This window comes from Ixodes scapularis, unplaced genomic scaffold, assembly GCF_016920785.2.
Source record: "Ixodes scapularis isolate PalLabHiFi unplaced genomic scaffold, ASM1692078v2 PGA_scaffold0__279_contigs__length_252992795, whole genome shotgun sequence".
Taxonomy (NCBI): Eukaryota; Metazoa; Arthropoda; class Arachnida; order Ixodida; family Ixodidae; genus Ixodes; species Ixodes scapularis.
This window is the reverse complement of record NW_024609835.1, coordinates 14313385-14334890: the sequence shown is the minus strand read 5'-3', so window position 1 is coordinate 14334890 and position 21506 is coordinate 14313385. Positions and strand designations below refer to the sequence as shown.

At 45.9% G+C, this 21506-nt stretch overlaps 2 protein-coding genes across 2 annotated transcripts in view; one reads left to right on the top strand and one right to left on the bottom strand.

Moving 5' to 3' along the window:
* LOC115333062 (insulin-like growth factor-binding protein complex acid labile subunit) overlaps positions 1 to 6082 on the bottom strand; it is a 53660-nt gene extending 47578 nt beyond the window's left edge. The window contains exon 1 of the mRNA XM_040218796.1: positions 5011 to 6082. Coding sequence (XP_040074730.1) covers positions 5011 to 6082 — 1072 coding nt within the window. The remainder of the gene's footprint in view (positions 1 to 5010) is intronic.
* A 296-nt stretch (positions 6083 to 6378) lies between these two features.
* Positions 6379 to 21070, top strand: LOC120846890. Its single transcript, XM_040218794.1, has 2 exons — positions 6379 to 6402; positions 20495 to 21070. Exons 1-2 carry the CDS (start codon positions 6379 to 6381, stop codon positions 21068 to 21070), a joined length of 600 nt encoding a protein of 199 aa, XP_040074728.1.
* Positions 21071 to 21506: the final 436 nt, after the last annotated feature.

The window sequence follows — 21506 nt, the reverse complement described above, 5'->3', positions numbered from 1 at the left end:
TTTCAGTATACGACAAATGTTCAAAGCTAGTGCCCTAGGCAGCCAATCAGAGTGCCGGAACGAGGCATATGACGATGTAGCATTGGCGAGCCAGGCTCCCGTGGGGAGTTGTAACACGCTTCGCTCTGTTCCTGTGATTGTCACACATTGGCTAAGCGTTCGCTCTTCCAGTCGTGCCTCATTAGTATAGGTACCTCCGTTCGCCCCCTCCCCCCCCCCCCCCAAAAAAAAAAAAGAAAGAAAAAGAAAGATCATTCATAATATGACTCGTCTTTAATAATGAGAAAAAATTACATGCATTTACCCCGTTCGTCCCCGAGAGATATGACAATCTACGTAGAGAAAATGCGAGAGTGGAAGTTATTAGAACACGAGGAGACGCCAGAGCGCGAGCTCTGGTTAAATGATTAGGGGGTAGACACGAAGCCAGCTGCCTTCGTATCTATTCAATCTTTGAATGAGTTCGAACGCGAACGCCAAACGCCGGACGCCAGACGCCGGCGTTCGGCGTTCCAACCCGTTCGGTGTGTGAGTAGAGACAAGGGCAGCTATCTTTACATCTACTCACTAATTATTCCAATTAGAGCTCAATGTTCCGACACCACCGACGTGCACGCATCATCTCCTCACCTTCAGCCATTTTCCCGCATAGCTGGCTATCCCTACTAATTGTGTCCATATTTACGAGACATGAATTACCACGTCATAATAAGGCGGAGTTTAGTCACGATTACAAAGAACCAGTGAGTTTTTTTTTGTTGTTGTTTTTTTTCTTAATTTCATGGGCTTCTATAACAACTACAGCGGTGCAAGCCCTTACAAATTGAAATGACAAATCTCCAGGTAGGACAGTGACACTCGCAGTAATGTCACCTCTTGCTTTCCAGACAATATAGCGCGTAGTAATAACAAACTGCTATACTCTATCGGCTACACAGAAATCGGAAGAAATTCTGCTCCGCGAGCAGGAAGGTGGGGCATCGTTGTTCGACTAATGCGTCACGGGAGCTGTCCCCGAAGGAGGCTGGTGGAGGACGCCGACGACGCCTTCCGAGTTTGGTTGAGGGACCAGAGAGATTTCGGGGAGGGGCCCGCAAGGTCGGACCGATCAGGCCCCGAAAGAACGCCGCCGTGCCTCACTTGAAATCGTTCGGGCTCATTGAGCGAACCCCGGAGAGTCGTTCGCTCGGCTCGAAGAAAGACAGAGGCTCACGAATACAATGACCCGCTGGATGTTTCCACGGCATGATGCGACGCGAGACCCGGCTTTCCGTGGCAAGTTCCTGCGTTTAGCCTTAGGAATCGAATCATATTTTCATATACGTGCCACTTCAAACGAAAAACTAAGATAGTAAAAAACGAAAGTGGCAGTGACCTTTATCTTTAAAGTAAGAAAATGAGTGAAATGCAGTATTTAAGCGGCGAGGGCGTAAATTAGTTTAAAATACACTTGACAGACGTTTTGAGGAGTGACGAAGAACATACATGTTTATCAACAGATATTTCAAAACCGGAGACGACGGACGAATGTTGGGAAAACACACAAAACGTCTCAAACGCAGTTGCGTTTGAGACGTTTTGTGTGTTCCCCCGTTCTTCGTCCGTCGTCTCCGGTTTTCAAAAATGTCTAACATCAACCAGCTCGCCTGCCTACTTTATCTTCAATTATGCTTACCAATTTCCTCGCTAAATTTAGCGAGGGAACTGAGGGCGCGCAGGTCATGTGCAGCGTTGTAGGCGTTACCGAAGGAAAGTAACGAAATACGTTATTCGCTCCTTTCAAATAAAAAGAACGCGTTACCGTTACCGATAGAAAGTAACGTACGTTACTTTAGGGTTATTTTTTTGTATTTATGAAGTAACACGTTTTACTTTTTGACGTTACAAATATGCATAAGCGCCATATTTCAAGTAGTATTATATAAGTTCAGAAACTGAACGTAATTACCTTATTTTTACGGTGTAATTCTTTTAAAAAACTCGTGTGATGAATATGTAAAGTGTAACGTAACTACATAACACGTTATTCGAAATGAAGAACGTATTTACGTTACCCATCACAGTTTAAAAAAGTTGCGATTAGGGAGTTTTGGGGAACCCTTTGTGCACATCCGATACGGTACGAGGGGCCGTCCGGTACAAACTGCGCTTGTGGGAGACTTCTGCAGTAGCGCATGCGCAGTTCGTACCGGAGGGACCACCGTACCGTATCGGATGTGCAAAAACGGTACCCTAAAACTCTGTAGTATGTTACAACGTTACCGGAAAAAGAACGCGTTAGCGGTAACCAGTCTTAAGTAGCAACGCGTTACTAGTAACGCGTTACTGTAACTTCTTTACGTTTTTGGTAACTTGTAACTGTAACGAGTTACTTTTTAAAAATGTAACTTGTAACTGTAGTTCTATTACTTTTTCTGAGGTAACGATGAAAGTAACGACGTTACTTTTCTCGTTACTTTCCAGTTTTTATATAAAAAATATACCACTGAACGAGTACAATTTAAAAATTCTTTCCGCTTTCCAAATTTTCTCTTCTGACATTTCGAGTGTCAAGTTATTTTTGCACAAACTTGTGAATACGTTCTTTCTCGCGAGTCACGACCCAAATATAGCCACGTGTAGATTTTATGAAAAAATATACAGTTATCTTTACGCACGCGCTTGTACTTTGTGACTGAACAATTGCATCATAGTATCTTGAAGCACTATCTCTGTCGCGTTTTTTTTTCTTTTTCTGCGCAAACGCCTTTTAATTGTGTGAATCAACCGTGAAACAACAATACACGCGGAGGACGCTGCGAATGTTTCGCATTTTGATTTGCGGAACTACTCCAGCGTAATGTCAGCAGTCGAGGCAAAATTTACTATTGTTTTCGCGGGGTTTGTTTCTGGCTCGCCGGGTACGAACTGAAATATGTTCAGGGACTCCATGAACCCACCGCAATTATCAACGAGCCAGCAATATGCCTGTGCTACCAAGGATATGAAAGTTGATGACAACAAAAAAGGACTACCCTGGCCGGCGTACAGAGAGTATTTTGCTGAGGCGTAGGCGGTTACTAACAACTTCACCGCACGAAACGACATTCTGTTGCCTCAACGCCTACCCGGCAATCTAAAACCTGTTCCTGCGACACAACACAGCAGTCCCATCCAGCGCGCCAGATGAGCGCCTGTTCAACAAGGGCAAGAACATGTTCCTTATCAAACAAGGGAAACTTACAGACACTAATTTCGAGAAGCAGCTGCTGCTAAGTTACATTATGAAGTAAGAAGCATACTTTTTAATTGTATGCAATAGAACTTGGTGAAAAGCGTTTTCTAGTTTTTCCTAATTTTTTTGTTATAGAAAAGTAACTAAAAAGTAACGTCGTTACTTTTTAAAAGTAGCTGTAACTGTAACGAGTTACTCCTTTGTTGCGGTAACTATAACAGTAACTTCACTACTTTTTTCTGAAAGTAACTGTAACTGTAACGAATTACTTTTTAAAAGTAACTTACCCAAGACTGGCGGTAACGCCGTTACCTATAACGCGTTACCGCCAGCACTGGTCATGTGACATCAAATTTCCCGCCATATGTTCTAAAGGGCATTGGTCTATACATGTCATGTGACGCAGGGTCACGTGATGTTAATTTTCCCGCTAGTTTTAGCGGGGAAACTGATTTGGTGCATAGGTTTCATGACGTCAGATCACGTGATATCGATGTTTGCCCCTAAATTTAGGGCGGAAACTTAATGTGTGCGTAGGTGACATGACGTCAGGATCATCACTAAATGCAGCGTGGAGACCAAATCGGCGTATACAGTATATCTAGAAGCCTGTGAGTGGCAGCCGACGTTTTGATAAGAAACGTAAGACTTCTCTTTCCTTGGCTTATGCGCTCCCTCTGAGTCTTCTAAGAGTTCCATTCAGGGTTATTTATAGTGCGATAACTGGGCCTCGGAATGCACCGTCATATCACGAAGCGTGCAGTGACCTGGTAGCAAATACTATAGTATATATATACAAGTGTGTCTGAATAGAGTTTTGTTTTTAGTATGGCGTCCAGTGTGCGACTTCTCACACCTACCAGCATCGATCACGTTCGTGAATTGTAATCTCGTAAAGCTAGAATGTAAAATCTTTATAGTGACTGACAAATTGAAATTATTTGATGCGTTCGAGTAGCGAAACACACTTAGAGGGTCCGTGAATGGGGCACTTATGGCCGGTAATCGGGTGACCCTTCTCTCCCGCACAGTATTATCTAGTTCTAGGCGCCACAGGCTCCTTCCTGTCGCGCCTCATGGTCCGACGCGGCTGTCGGCTGCAACGTTTTCGAATTTTTGTTTTCTTCTATTTTTAAGTTTTTACGACTTCGTCGTGTTAAACTTCCGGCAAGCCCGACTAAGTTAATGGTTCTAGAGTGGAGATAATGATCTTGTTCATTTTGAATACACTGCGAGACTGACGGGTCGAGACAAAACAAATTTGTAGTTGGAGTGGAAAACGAATGTGAATTTCACAAGTGCAATTTGTTAAGAAAAAAAACAGTGCAAATAATCAAACGCTGATTCCTGCCTTATGATTTGTGAACTCCCTCTTCTGAGCTCTAGTTAGCCCAAAGGAAAGATTTCACGTTTCTTTAAAAGGGGCTCACGAGTGAAGCTCTTGTCGAAGGAATTTAGAGACGGTGTTGTGTTTGTCCCCCTTTTTTCTTTCGTTGTCTCGATGTTTTTTCTCACTAGGATACGTTACTTGTTACTTGAAAGAAAAGGAACCCGTTACCGACCTAGGTTATCTCAATATAAAAGCAACGCGTTACCGTTACCGTTAAAAAGTAACGCACGTTACGTTTTGTATTTATGGATTAGCATGTTGTACTCATTTGACATTACAGGTATGCATCAGCGCCATATTTCAAGACATAATATGTACATCCAGAAACTGAACGTAGTTACCTTATTTCTTAGAGTTCTACAAAAAAAAAAAAACATATCTTCGCGGTTTTTTAAAAGGGGCTCACCAGTGAGGCTCATGTCGAAGGACTCTGCGCCGATCTTCCTCAAGTCCTCGACCGTCCTCCAGGTAAGCGTGAGCAGCCTGTTCTGCGAAAGGTCCACGGTCACCAGATTGGGCGCCCCGACGAACATATTGGCAGGCAAGACGCGCAGCCGGTTGTGGGACAGGTACAGGACCGTCAGGTGCGCGAGTCCGTCAAAGGCCACCGGATCCACCTCGGAGATCCCGTTGTACTTGAGGTCGAGTTCGGACAGGAGGGGCATGGCGCCGAAGACCCGGGCGTCCAACCGCTGCAGCTTGTTCCTGAACATGTCCAGTCGCTTCACCTGGGAGAGGCCCTCGAACGTGCGCTCGGTCAGGTTGGTCATCGCGTTGTCGCTCAGGTCGAGCTCTCTCAGCTTCGAGAGCCCCGCGAAGGCAAGGTCCTCGATGACCTCGATCTGGTTCCGCTCAAGGAACAGATGGGCCAGCAGGGGAAGGCGGGGGAAGGAACGCGTCGTTAAACGCTCGAGTTTGTTGTCTCCCAGTTCGAGTTTCTTCAGCCGTGGTAAGTGGGCGATAGAATCCTTCTGGAGCTGCGTGATCCCGTTGGAATCGAGAGAAAGGACGGCGAGCTTGGAGAGGTTGTAGAAAGAGTGACTCTTCAGAGAGCCCAGCTCGGCCTGTGAGAATTTGAGGCGCTCGAGGAGCGGTTTCCGACGCAGGAACACACTGGGCACAAAGTCCAACTTGTACTTCTCTCCGAACGCGGTGAAGGTGACCGCCGCGACTGACGGTAGCCTTTCCAGGGACTTGAAGACGGCATGGTCGGCCGACAACGTCCTGAGCACGAAACACGTCACTTCCGTGCCGCCCTCCATGCCGGGGTCCCGCGCTTCGTCGCAGCGACAGGACATTGGCTGGTCTGCGGGCTCGCACACACTGGGGGTCAGCTCTTCTGTGGATTCTGTCAACGTATGCGTCTGCGTGAGCAGACCCAGAAGTGCCAGTGCTGGAAACCTGTAAAAGCGAACCGGGGTTGCGCCGTCTCGGCATTTGCGAGGAATTTGCGTAACAAACTGGGGAATTTGTATCATACGTACACACGTTCAAAATATCCCTACTCTCTTCGACACTCTTAGATCATCCTGAGTGCAAACTGACCCACGATGCGTCCCAAACACCAGTCATCAATGTTTATTTTTAAACATGTTAGGCAGTGGTAACGGCGGGCGCGCCATGGCACTTCTTTGGTCATTCAGGTGGCAGTTACAAAAGAACCTTCTCTCATTTTTCCACCGAGGCCAGCCACTGGAGTGTAATACGGATTGCCGTTCTTAATAGTTGAGACGAGTAGAGATAGATTTGTACCTCGCGCGCATCGCAGTACGATATGCACGCCGAGGCCTCTGAGAGGGTTCGTTCCTCGACGTCACGTGGCAAGTTAACGGCTCCGATTTATGGAGGAACTCTGCAAATGTCGAGCAATAAAGAAGAGGATTATGAAATACAGGTGCAATCGAATGCAGAGTTGATGGGGCAGGCTTGGGATTAAAATTCGTTTTTAGAGGTGCGCTCGCATCCTGCATCTATTTCACCAAATCATGGTGCGGGCTGCAAAGAAACCATGTTTTAGCACGACTGTAGTCTGTGGGGACCCTCTCCCTGGCTCCCCCGCGCTCCGTGACCTTCCCGGTCCCCGCCGCCGTATTGTCGGGCGCTCCTTCGTTCCCTGTGACCTTCCCGTTTCCAGTCGCCGTCCAGTCGCGGAACGTCCGAGCTCTCCGGGAGGGATGGGGCAAGCGCCCCCTCACCCAGCGCTGACGTCGGAGGGTCGGTCGCAGCAAGGTTCCCGATTGGACGGTCGGCGGGACAAGGACTTGGGAAGGTCTTAAGAAGGGCAACGGAGACAAAGGAAGAGAGCTTGGGCTGCCGACTACACAAGGGACCGGTCATGGAGGCGAGCTCGGACGGCGCTGGACGCTGGCGCAGGGAGTGCGGGCACAACGTCGAGTGGCGGACTCGACAAACGGACCGGACAGCGACCCTGGACGACGACGTCCCCATGACGCGGTGGGGACGACCACCGCTGGGACTCAGATAAGCTGCTGTGGCAGCGGACTCTCCCCCGGCCTCGCTGATGACGGTCCCCCGATCCCGAAACCCCCCAAGGCAATGAGTGAGTGAATAAACCCTTTTGCCGAGAGCGAAGTATTGCAGTGTCATATTCATCCGGAGACAGGGTCTGAGGGAATCGGAGTTCGAAGATGCCCGCAAGTCTCAGCGGCTTAAATGTTTGCCGGGCGGCACTCGGTCCAAAGACCGTCCGCTCGAACCCCATTTTCACTTGATGGCTCTACTTGGCATTTCCGGAGAGTCAGAAACATTGCAACTGTTCAGCTATAGTACCAAGAGGACAGCCATCTTCGGAATTTCTTCCAGATAAAGACCGCAGTCAGTGTGATGGCCAACTGCATCGAATGTGAAAGCTAATTGGAAAGTCCAAGGCAACAACCGACGTGTTTTATGCCCCATTTTTTCACCGTCTTGCCTAATTAAATGGGAAAACTGCGAGGAAGTTCTGGCGCCTTCGGCGTGTTACGTTCGCCTATGCATAGTCTCGTCCGAAAATATTCATGGTGATTGCAACCCCACTCCGGCTATTATCAATTCTATCTTATAGAAAGGTTCGCTTTCTGAAAAGCTATCATGCTTGAGCCACCGTTCGGTTTTTGTGACATACCAGTGTTTGTTTTGGAACTGGCGGTTTTCCTAGTTGCAGGCTCACGAAAACTATTAACCTAATTGGTGCTCAGAGGATTTACCAAGATAGTGTTCGCTGGTTCCATCCTTACTAAAACCCTGTTATTAAGGTTCAGTTTTCTTACTAAATTATTCGTGTTAGCTCTTTTTCGACAATCTACTCTTCTCGAAATCTCGAACAAACTAGGCAGCCCCTTAAAATGTGCAATTAGCTAGTCAATTTTCACATAAAGTGGTAACTACGGAGCAAGGATTGGAAAGAAGGACACAGCGAGGATTCATTGAAAGAGTGCAAACGTTACCTCGCTCTTCTCGCAAAAAAACGTTGCTAAAAACATCTATCTTGCTATAGGTGAAGGTTATGTTCACGCAATGAAGCAGTACTTGAAACTTCGATAGCTAAAACAAATTTGATTATAGATTAGAAATAACGCCGGCCGCTCTGAAGAGTGCTGTAATATGGTATATGAAAGGTTTTCAAGCAATCTCTACCCGTAGAGATCTCAGAGAGTCAAACAATTTGATCTACAAAGGAAACGCGGCAAATGACAACGTCGGAAAAATGTATTTAGCGAAATCTTAATTAATCTACGTAACACAGGGCACGAGATGCTACGAACTCCCAGGATTTCGTGCCTCAGTGTCGCAGCGTATGTAAACTTGTCATATGAGTCAAAACGTATTTCCGGCATTCGCATTCTCTGAGCTCCCTCCATAAATATTTGGGAAACAACTACTTGTGACACTTAAGAAGCAGTGAGGAGTGCAGGGTGCGAGTTCATGGGCTACCATAGCTTTGACTTGAGTGCCACAGATCATTGACGCCATCTATCGTGCTCTGCACGAATGTAGACGCACGAGCATCGTTTCATGGGGCACAGTTGGCAACGCTGATATCCTCCGCTTTATTCCTTTTTAAACTGCGACCCAAAGTATTCTCGATGAAAGTATTCTCCAAATGAGCGTCTCGTGAACGCTTCACCTTAATAACTTGAGCGGACTTGACAGAGGCAAGTACTTTAAATCACCCTACTACACATCAAGTTGCGCGAATTATTAAAAAAAAAAAAAAGAAAACGACTCACGGCAATTATTTTTCGCAACAACTACAGATATCCAAGTTTTTTTGTTTATTTTTGCACCATTTTTAGTGAAAAGCGTCACTTGAGTATATACTCTTAAAACAATCCCGTATTATTATTCCTTTCAAAAGTGATTTTGACTTCCTCCTTTCCTCGTTCTTAACGCGTGTATTTTTTTGTAAGTAAATAAATTATAACATTTTTGAAGAAACCACCTCTAGAAGAAAATCATATAAAGTACAGAAACCAAAACACCCAGTCCCGAAAAATTAAAAAAATATAAATACAGCAAATGCTGTCAAAATAAATAATTGGCGTTTATTCTAAAGCAAGCCTTCCGGGTTTACTTTCTATTTGAGGGATGCAGCCTTGCGTCATCCCTCTCCAACCGTCAAAGGAAAGTGGGCGGCAGCGGTGATACTTTTTTCTTTTTTTTTTATCTTTAAGTCAGTGAAAAACGCAGAAGCCTGCAACAAACTGAGATATGGTGCGCTTTGCGATATGTAGCGCTTAACGCATGTGCCCGGAATTTCCCGGAAACCACAAATTGTCTCTCCTTTGTCAGCGGGTTTGAAGTGCCTGGACGAAAACGGTCGCGCCTTGCGCCTCGCTTTTTTTAGGATGTGGTCCTCTCCGGGGGATTTATAGGTCGAGGATGAGTCAGTTGCGCTGTAATGAGGTTATGCGAAAAAAAGGTTTACACAAGGGGGAAAGCCTCCGCCTCCCGCGCCGGATCGAGCCACCAGACTTGGGAGGGACAAGACAACAACTCGCGTGAAAACTGACATACCGCTCATCCGCTTCTTCATCTCTTAGATCGGTGTCAGTAGCTTGTGTACTGATTATTCGCTTTTTCTAGCGATACAGTCGCCACCTCGCTGATCTCGGCAGAACTACTCCCAAGGGCTGTAGGGAGTGACGTTCCTTTCAAACGGACTTTCCGTCTGCTAGTTTCGGTCGGGTAAACAAATTAACCTCGGGGACAACCACAAACAGTCCCAGAGGGTGCAATGTAAAACATGCCACGAAGTTCGCGGAGTGCGAAGAGGGAAAGGTCTGTTCAATTCCACTAAACTGCGGCAGTCAGTACATCGGAAAAACTGGGAGATGCTTCAGCCATCGACTCAGAGAACACAACTTGGAAGCATCAAAGGCTTCAGATGAGCCTTTTCACACAATCATCGTTCACGGCCGAACGTGCAGTGACTGTACTTCTTATTTCTGTGATACTAGAATACTGTATGGGCACATCTAGGGTGCCTCAATGTTCTTTTGTTTAGGGTGATGCCACCCTTTGTAGTACCCGATGCCGACAGCACGCGCTCACGGGTAAAATACAAAAGAAATCGGCGAAAACAAAATCTCGCCACAGCACGGTCAGCGCCACAGACGCGTGCAGGGACACGCTCTTTCACGCGCTTCTGAAAAAAATAAAAAATAAATAAATAAAAGCGTGAGACAAAATGGCCAGATGTTTCCACCCTAAGCAAAGCGCACATGAAGGCACCCTAGGCACATCAACAGATTTGGAAAAGAAAACATTGAATCATTTCCCATGGAGATTTACCCCCCCCTCCCCCCAAAAAAAAAAAAATTCTTTACTTATATTATCACTGACAAAGACAGAGGTCGAATTTTTTGCACCAAAGATAACTAGATAACTGATAGCTCATCGTGACGCCTGCGCTTTTTAAAGCTTTATGTTAATAGTAAATTCCCGTTCCTTTTTATCAATTTTCTAGTTTACTTCTTCGAAAACGTTGAAACCTCTGGGGGTGGCCGGTGGTTGTTATTTTGCGCCATTTATTTGTTGTTGCAAGTTGCTAGGCTAGGTGGCGCTAGGTACCGCCCAATTCATGTTCTACAAAAAATAATTTAATTTTCTCAGGTTACTATTGCGCATGAGGATCCTCTACTATACACACAATACGCATGGTACAAGCACCACGTGAACATACATTGAGCACATACACATACATGGCCACATACAAGCATCAATACATACACAACACTAGCCAGAACACTACACCCGTGCCCCGTGCTCTGCGTTTCTGCCTTTTATACTGGTCGTTTTGAACGTACAGAATTTTTCGGTGACTGAATAAGCAATAAAAAACATTACCAGCATGTTGATTTTTTTCCAGCAATGTCATACCTCTGAGAGTGTTTGGAATGGCTCAGGGGATGAATCTCTTATTAAAAAACTAACGCTGGATCACGCCGTAATTATTTGAAAGCAATATATCAAGCCGCTCCAATGCGGTTCGAAGCCATGAGTTTGTTTCCCCGCACGGCACGTCGTAGCCTGTATTTCTATTGTAGTGTTTGTTTTTCTATTTGTGCTGTTCGCGCAAGGCTGCAATTGCCGTCTTGAATTAATCTCTTTAGAGCGGATATTCACTCAGCTGGAAGTAATGCTTCAAGGGCTGAGAAATCGCTTTTCGATCAACTTGAATGCAGTCCAACCCGCGACTTGCGGCAGGTGTTAAGTGTACGGAGCTGCGCCGTGGCGAGCCCGAAAACTTCTAGCGCTCATCCCAGCGCGCCACTTGGAGGGCAGTTTCTCCAGGAACCGTAGTATATTTAAACAGCAAAATTAAGAGTAGCCTTTTTTTTTATGTTACCTATTGTTTTTTAATGCTAAAATTCCACACAGTAAATATACGCACATTCCGTCACGATTTCGCACTGTTGTCCTTTCCCCAGAGCGCAATAGCTCTCGGGGACGAAACAACCGACAGTCACATTGGCCATTGTACGATAGGAGCTTACTGTTCAGACCAGCGTTCCAACATGACTATCCGCACGTCGATCGATTGCACCTAATCCCTCAAGTGGTATTAAACTTTTTAATGTAAAGCGGAATGTCAACCTTCGTCACCCCGCCCCCTCCGATCACGGCCCGACCAGCGGCATCAATGCCCGACGGTTTACGATCGAATCTTGTTGTTACACCACTGATACGCGAACACACGGTCACATCGGCGATAATTCCAGTCTTCTGTTCACAACCCACAACACTGCCATCACGATGTTGCTGCTATGTTGCTGACACGCACCAATACAGTACCACGTTGAACGCCGGTTGCACTCGGCATCGGAAAACAGAACCGAACTCAGCACGGAAGGCACCCAGGCAGCCGGCAGCAAAACCTGCCTGTCTCTGCTTGTCTTGGACGCAGTTCCTGCGATTTCCATAACGTCGAAAACGTCGACACAGTTCCGCGTGGTTTCGCTAGTGTAGTTCCGTGCAGCGTGAGTCCCGCTATCCGGAGACGGCCACCTTACCCAGTGCACGTGGTGCTTCTGGCACTGCTCCGGAACTTGGCTGTTTCTAGCGGCTTCGTTTGCCCATTTGATAAAATTGGTGATAAAAACGTCAATGCAACCGAAATGTTCTGCACGTTTAGACTAGAAGACGGAATTACAGGCGGCCTTCGCTGCCGCTGAAGCTCAATCAACTCAACGGCTATTTATTAAACAACGTGCGCGACCTGCTCGAAAAACGAAACCGAAAGGAGATGAGTCGGGAAGGCGAAAGCTTGCTCCCGTCTGCCTGGAGGAGAAAAACGTTTTGTTCCTCCCCTTTTTTGGTGTCCGCTTGGGGGCGCGCCAGTAGAAGGGAGGAAGACGCGCCGTTGCTACTTTTTTCCTCCATTTTTTTTTTAGAGTGAGGATTCGAACCTGTCCGGGGAGACCCCAATGGATTTCTAGTCCATCGCCTTAACCACTCGGCTACGACTGCGGGGCGAGTAGGGGGCTTTGAGATGTGGTAGTAACTCAAGAGCTGGGGATGTCATGGATGAAACATTGCATGTAGCCGCTCAACGTCTATACAGGTGACGGCGGTCAAATGTTCAATTGCGTATATAACCACGTTCCATACCACAAATTCTCTTTATGACATGGATGAAAACGAACGAAAGGCTCGGCATGCTGCGGCTCAGTGTCTACGCAGACAAGCACCACCAGAGCTTCGCCCCAATCAACATCATTCACCAGGTAGACATGCAGTCAATTTTTTTTCTTTAATTTTTTTTCTGGGACCTTTATTGCGGGGGGTGAAAAACGAACCCGTGTTTTATAGGTCATTAACCTCAGGGATCCGTTTTAAGCGGTATTTGCGCAAAGTACAAAAATTGTTGCATCGCCCCTTTAAGTACCCCTGTGCGGTTTTCAAGCTGTTTCTGACTGGAGCAGCTTAAAGAAAATCAAGATATGACTCGTTATCTTCACCAGTTTCGTGATCAGTACGTCGGCGTTCTTATCGGCGAATGCCGCAATAGTGTTCACTGCGGAACGATAATAAAAAAAATCTCAGAACTCAGCACGCCCAGCGTATTTTAAACTGTCAGTAACTTTCGGAAAACAGAAGAAAACAAAACGCCGATGTCGTAATTTATTCTTAAAGTTAACATCAATGTAGGTTACCCCCGTCTTTCACATTGACTGAACTGACTAAAGGAAATCAACTGCCTGAAAAAAAAATATATATATTGTTTGTCTACATTCCCTCGCAGCACTCGGAGAGCCAATAGAAAGTTTTAGGGAACCGTTTTTGCACATCCGACACGGTACGGTGGTCCCCCCGGTACGAACTGCCCATGCGCTACTGCAGAATACTCCCATATGAGCAGTTACTGGAAGACCCATCGTACCGTGCCGTATCGGATATGCGAAAACGGTTCCCTAAAACTCTTTATTGACGGCGATCACCGAAACGAGCTCGGCGAAAGATGAGGCTGAAAAGAGAAAAAAAGGCTCAGGCGTTGCATCGAGGGGATATACTGAGCATTGCGTGAGCATGTGAAACGTCATGCTGACTGTCCCATCACAGACTTTATTGGTAGTTTCAAACATTCATTCATTAATTGAATAATTTCTTTCTTATTTTTGTGCTGATCAACCGCTTTCGCTTTCTAATGATGCGCCCTATACATATAGCATAAAAGGAAACCATAAATTGTAGAGCTTATTCAGAAAAAACTTCAACGCGATAAAATATTGTTTAAAAACGTCAATAGGTCCAGCGTCGATGGCATTACACAAGTTCTAAATATGTTTCCGGCCTCGTTCATCGCCAAGCTGCCTTCTTAAATCGTACTTTTGACTTTAGAAGTGCAGTGCAGAAAAGTAGGAATAAGATGTTGAAGAATTCAATAGAGTGTTCCACGTACGTGGCGTTCTATTGTGTTCTCGGGTGCTCCGAGAGATGAGTGTTTTAACACAGTCATGGATTGTACCAATGTACAGAGTGCGACACTGTTGGCACGGACAAGCTGTCGCCGTTTTGTTTTCCGTTTTTGTCTTAAAATTAAAAGGCTCTCGTCAAAGCTGGTACTTTGGTGAAAAGTGCTCATTCGGGTACCTAAGGTAAGCTTTTGCAATTTGATGATAGTCAATACACCTGCTAAGTAGCAAGGAAAAAGAAAACGCCGATGTCGTGTTCGTGCTAACAGTATCGCGCAGTTTAGTTTCGTATGATCACCGATTAATGGTACACGTTAACGACCCTATTGACAGTGATTAATCGTAATACTTTTATTTGACATGAGAATGCGTATAGGAACGATCTGGGAGCATATGAGCAGTCGTATGCAGCACTGCCCAAATTGCGTAATTCCAAGAAATACATCACTCGCCATTTTAAAGCACACTAACTTCCCGACGACTTAACCTCCTCAGAAGAATAACGAGTGACTGAAAGAAGGGGAGAGGAAGGTGAAAGAAAGAAATGGTGGAACAAGAAATGATTCCGGCGGAGTGTTTATCGTTTTGCCTTGATCTAGCTTAAAGGCATACAGAACCAAACATTTTAGTATCCATAATAAGTGGCGCACGATCTTTCCACAAGTCACGAGCCGGCGGTGTGCGCGAGCACACGTAACGAAATTGACGTTACAGTCCTTTATCCACGCTTGAGATGACTGAAATGTGTGGGCTCCGGGGAAAAGGAGAGTAAAGACAGGCTTTCATCTCGACAAGTGAATGTTACGTGCTTGTTAGACCAATTAATCGTCTACCTTTTACACCAGACCCCACAGTGGAGATGAAGAGCCTGTCTTTATTCTCCGTTTTCCCGGCGCCCACACATTTGGCTGTCATCGCGTGAATGGAGGAGTGTGATGTGAATTTCGTTGCGTGTCCTCGCGCACACCGGCGGCTGCTGACTCGTAAAAAGATCGTGCGCTACTTATTATGAACACTAAAATGTGTGGTAGAGAATCTTTTCAACTAAAAATATGAATGAATCTACATTTTGTAGATTCATACCAAAACGCAACACGTTTACCTTCATATGTTTTATAGATGTGAACACATTAAATGGTTCGTTACATCGATGTTCCTCGCCGGCACTTCCTCGTGGGCATACATCTTTCAGTTCCATAGTAAGAGTGAAAAACGGGACATTAAACAGCCCGAAAAAATGCTGAATCTTTTCCCCGCCATCGGTCCTTAAAGCCTGGCAAACTTAAAGAAGCACAATAAAAAGTGTTCGGCGCAGAGCCTTCGTGCATTATTCAAAGTTCCCCTTCCGGCGAAAACCTGGAGAGATACATGTTTGTTGGAACTCTCAAATGTCGCGTTTACTTTCATTTTTGTTCCGGAGTATTTCTTGACATTTGCTGGAAGATTAACTGTGCCCTGGCGCATCCCAGCGTCGAAAAACATCCCACTCTGCTTGAAGATCATAATCTTCCGCTTCCATTTGGAAGAGCGAAATGACGAACCCGCGCCACGACCCAGCAAAAACATGAATTACATTTTTCCCGTCTCTTGGCAACAGTATGCAAGACCTTTGCGTGGAAGGTTTTGGGTTCCTCTGCGTTTGAAACCGTGCTATACTCCGTTTACACTTGAAGAGGCGGCGCAACCGATTTTGTGCTGAATTTTTTTTCCCATTACACAGGTATATTGGCACTATTGAAATTCAAGTATACTCGCACGCAACACCATTGTCTAAGAAACCACGTTGTTGCGGTGTAATGTCAAGGAGAAAAGTGAGCGGTTTCTTTCAATTTCTCATCCGCAATACTTGATGACGTAGCATAGGGTCGCTTTATCCCCCAGTGACGGTATTTGAATGCGGCCCATAAATTGGACCCAAGCATTGCGTGAGCACTCGATTTGTGCTCGTGATAATCAATTGCTCAACAAGCATTCGGGCAGTGGCCCGTGTCCAATTGCTGCAAGGACGACAATAGCCGAATCCTAACAATGTCTGTAACTCAGCGCGCGTCCTGCGCTATGCCAACCTCAGCCCATGGCTATGAACAATATTGGCGGCATATAATCGGCTCCAGATAATGTGGCCGCTTATTCTGGCAGCGAGTTGAGGGGGTAAACGCTGCTCGTTTTTCGTTAATTTTCTGTGCAACGTTTATTCTGTGCGGAGAAAAACAAACCCGTGTTCCATTGGTCATAAATGCCAGGGATTCATTCTAAGTGGTATTTGCACAAAGTACAAAGAGTGTTGCACTGCCCCCTTCAAGGGGTTTTGAAACGATTTTTCTACTTTCTCTACATACTACTTAGAATCACTCACTAACGTTAAAAACTGAATAAATTTGCTTTAGTGTTTCTTTCTAGACAATGGCAGGAGCCACAAAAAATTTGAGAAATATAAGCGTCGTTCATCGTCTCAACTCGGAGCCAGAACGAGCGGCCACGTGGCCCGTTGCATATGCTATTCCGCCAACGTTAATCATAGCCAGGCGCTGAGGGCATATGGTTGGCTTGGTAGAGGTCCTCGGATCCTCAGATCAAGCTCCAACCTAACGTCTGCAAAGAACGGCGATCTTGATGGTATGAAATGCGCGTTGCAGAAGCACTGTGGAAGTTTTAACATATATAACGTAGTAACCGCGTTAGCGTTCTCCGCCGCGTCACATTGAGGACTAAGTAACTTCACAAGAGAGCCATACGGCCCCGAACTGGCGCTGCACCTTAACGCTGTTTCAAACATATGCAACGGTTCCATTTGCGTGCAACTGAAACGACCGTAACTACCGAAACAGCCCAACAACCGCTAATCATGGAATGCTTCGCGAAGGTACCCCCAGCATCGCTTGCCACGCTGTGTCCGGCGAACTCTTGTCCCGGTAACTTTGCCGTTATGCTCATTTCGGTTGCATCCGAACGCAAACAAGGCAGATGTGTGAACCAGCCTTTAGGAACTCATGACGTGGCGACATTCCAACGGAACTTCACAGGCCGCCATCACACGCAATTTTGAAATCTTTTATTTGTTTTAAAATTAGCCTTCTTGACTTCTCTCCTGGCAGCCCGGAAATACTAGTCAAGGCTTAGTGTTTCTGGGCTGCCGACGCAACATAGACTACCTCTAAACAAAAATATGAGTTTAAATATTTCGTTTCCGGGAATTAAGGCCCAGCCGCGTTGCTAAGAGTGTCGACTCCTTCCTAAAGAAACGGTCCGCATATTGAGGTTTCGACGACGACGAAATTAATCCCTGAAAAAAGGGGAACAAGAGGGACAAAGGACAAACACAAATCTCCGAACACAGCTAGGAGACTGGTGCGCAACCGAAAAACAATCCGCCTGGTGCGGGTGTCGAGCCCGGGACCTCCCCATTTCCAGTGGAGCGCTCTACCAACTGGGCAAACCAGGGTTTAGACGTCAGTAGAGCAGACAGGTTTTATCAGCTGCCACGAGTCTAACACCAGCCAGGGTTAAAGGCTTGCAAATTAAGGTTATCATCATAATGCAGTTAAATGCAAAGGTGCAAGCAAGCTGGACAAGAATGACGGAAATAATTCCACGAGAAGGGGAACAAGAGAGACAAAGGGCTCTCCACTGGAAATGTTCTAATGGAGAGGTCCCGGGTTTGATACCCAGAGCAGGTGGATTTTTTCGGTCGTGCACAAGTCATTTAGCTGTGATTGGAGATTTGTGTTTATCCTTTGTCCCTCTTGTTCCCCTTCTCCAGGGATTATTTCCGTCATTCTTGTCCAGCTCGAATACACCTTCGGATTTAATTGCATTATAATCATATTGAGGTGTAACGCTCTGCACCCCACCCATCCAGGCTTCTGTTTTCGGAAACGGTGGGGAGCGCTGCACGGGGTAAATAATAGAAATTATTATTATTTAAATCGTGATTTGAATCATAATTTGTATCGTGACATCAGTCATACCAGTTTTCGATGTTGATGTACATAAAAAATTATTCAAAAATGATCCCCGCCAATTCTCTTTTTTAATTTACCGCTTTTCTATCATTTGATGCGTTCTATTTGCATCTGCTTTGCATTTAAATAACACAAAAATTACCAAGGAAGAAGGATTCACTTCAGGCTGAATATGAGCAAAACGAAGCGCTAGATCGGAGCGTTAAGCTTGATTTCTACCTTCAAATTCGGTCATCAGTTATGGAACGTCCTATTGCAGCAATGCCAGGGCGTAAAAAAAAGGAATGAAAACTACAAATGGAATTTTCTATTACAATAAAATGACAACTCGGAAGAAAAGCAAAGGGAACTTTTCACCTAACACAAAGTAATTCAAGCTGTTTCTGTTCAAAGTATATCATCAATACTCATCTATAAATTAAGGTGCACCTTAAAGTTACAGTATTTTTCCAGAGTTGTTTTCAGTGATCCAAAACTTGTGTTTCAAAAGGAGTCACTCAGTATTCTCGTCGTCAGCATTGTGATGTTAAATGCAGAAAACCGATACCCAGTCACTTCGCGCACTTTACATTTTATATTTGCTGTTCCTCGAGCCACAATTCCTTCGTCAGCCCTGCATATCACAGAGCAGTGGTAAATCATTCGCGAAACCAAAAACCACTCGCAAAAAAGCAAATTCGAAGCAGCCTGCTTGGCTCATTGTTGGGCGGCAACCAGAAAATATCGCGAAGCGTGAATGAAGTTTAAATCACTCGCCAACAGATAGCAGATCATAAAAATGAAGAAACGCCGCTTAACAGAATCACAGACATAAAAATATAAGAAAACAACTTAAAATAGAATAATTAACATAGATTCAGTTTGCATTCAAGTATTTTCAACACTGACAGATAAACAATTTACGCACAAACAGAGACGTAAAATATAAGAAAACAAACATATTATAATAGTGATTATGCATTTAGTTCGCATTTTAGTTAGAAGCTAGGGAAGTATATTGGGCAGGAGATCGAACAATAAGGGGCGCTTTATCCAACTTGTTGTCTCAACAGCTCGGTGCCTACAGACACAGCCTAACAAAAAAAAAGTTGCGGTGCCTTAGCTCGACTATGCCAGGATATACATAGCGTGAGCTTATGAGCACAAAATGAGAGGCGCTATCAAGCGGCTCCGGTGCAGCGTCAGACTTGGCTACTGCGCAACGGAGCCGCACAGCTGGGCACGCGGCGGCGCCAGTGCGTCTGCCGTGGCTATGACGTCACTCCTCTGGAATGCGCAGACCGGCCAGGCGGGCGTGGCAGCGGCGGAGCGCGCGGCGGCGGCGGCTCCGGCGCGCCAGCTGTGCGCCGTGTGACGTCACTGCTCCTCGCGCATGCGCAGCACGGAGCTTAGCTCATTATTCGAGCCACGCGAAACTGCTCAACCTCGGCCAGTGTAGCTCACGCTACAAAAATTGAACCTCGTGTAGCACAGTCTGGGCAAGAGCGCTTCGCTTCGACCAATGCTTTTGTCGCACGAGGAGCGGCCTTAGAATCGTCATATTAGATCTCTGGGATCAAAGACAAAGACGAAAATTCGGTTTGTTGTCCCCACAGCTTAAGCATACGGCTAGAGGCGTGACTGCTCGATTTCCTTTCCAATACCTTAGCATTTGAATTCCAAAGTTCGTTCTGGAGTGCGGCACTATCTTTTCTTTCTACACAAAGGTTTTCATAAACTACTTACAAGAATGGGGGAAAAGTCCTGAATGATACATATATGGGATGAAAAAAAAAATACACTTAATCACCAACGCAACCACAAAAACGCCAAAGTGTACAAAAGAGGAAAATGCGTAATGAATTGCACACACATTGTGGAACTCGAACAGTACAAACACTGAATTTAACAATAATACAAATCAGATTCATAAATATCTGTTAAAAAAAAAAAAAAAAGACAAGCAACTTGCTGAGGTGTGACAGGAGTAGGTTTAGAAATAGCCTTAAACAACCTGTATGAATGAAATAGTGACAAACATTTTAGTTCATATGGCGAGGACGTAAGAGTATATATGTTGAAGACACCGCCCAAAAGGCAACTGAATCCTCTTCCCCGGATAGATAATAAAGAAGCAACTATAGGAATTCAAGAAAAGAATGTTCCTTCACGGCGGGCGGGAAACCAAAGAAAAAATAATTTATCGTGGTGTAGAGTCACTGTCTCGTAGTCGTTCGTTATAATTGTAAATGCCGCGACACCGCACGCCGTGGCGCGCGGTGTCACGTCAGACGCCTCGCCCCCGCGCGCCTCGGCGTCTGCCGCGACAGACGCAAGCGGACGCCGGGGGAAGCTATACAGACGCTAGTTTGCGCGTGGAGTGTACATGATGAAACGCTAGGACGTCGCTTCACGTCACCATTAAATGGTCGCGTCTCGCGGACGCTATCGGAAGCGGTTCTTTTGTGGTCGCGTCTCGTGAACGCTACAGCTCCCCCTGGCCGAGAGAAACAGACCTATAACCACGGAGAAGGCGAGCGAAATTGCACCTCAGCGGCGCAGAAGAGCGGCGAAGCTTAACTCGGATCCCGAAGTAGTTGCCCGGCAATTAGCGGTTGAGCGTAAGAAGACCGATCAGAAGAAGGCTAAACGTGCTGCGGAGACATCGGAGCAAAAGAAGGAACGTCTAGCAAAGCGGCGTCACCAGGAGGCTGAGCGACGTGCCCGACCATCTCAGCAGCAGCAACAACAAGACGCCATCGTTAACGTCAAGGCTCGCCGATTGACTGACTATACGGTGAAACTTAGTGAAAGTGCCAGTGCGACTCGGACCTTCAAGACGGACTTCGTAAACAATCCTTTTGGATGTGTGTGCGACGTGTGTGAAAGACTGTGGCACATGAAAGACTTGACGCCGGTAAGTAGTGCCTTGCGTGAAACGTTGAGTTTAGCGGCGCCGCCTACCCAATGGGGAACCACCATTGATCTTGTGTATCAGAGACAGATAATCAATTCCAAATACTGCGTTAAGGCCATAGAGACGGCAGCGTGTTACTACACTGACCACCGAGCCGTCTTTGTGGCAATAGAGAAGCAACCAGACGTTTAGCAAAAAAATAAATAAATATACATGTGTCATATAATGCATATACCGTGTGTGTGTCATTGAAGCAACAGTAAGCATGATAATCAAGCTAATCCTAGACGACCAGGAAAGCTAAGAATAAATAGCTGAACCTTTGCTCACGCTACGTATATCCTGGCATAGCCGAGCTAAGCCACTGCAAAGTTTTTTTGATAGCACACTCTATGGCAGTTTTCCTACTGGGTTGTTCAACGGTAGGATATTCTAAGCTCTGTTTACATATGAAATATGATCTACATTTGACGAGCGCATGTTCCACGAATACGGTCGAGCCCCCGAGCCTAGTTGAGATGATACTCGAGAGGTTTCCTTAGTCAGTCGAGAAACGTCAACCTGCGACACTCCGCCCACTCCGATCACGGCCCGACCAGCCTGGCATGAATGCCCGACAGTATACGTA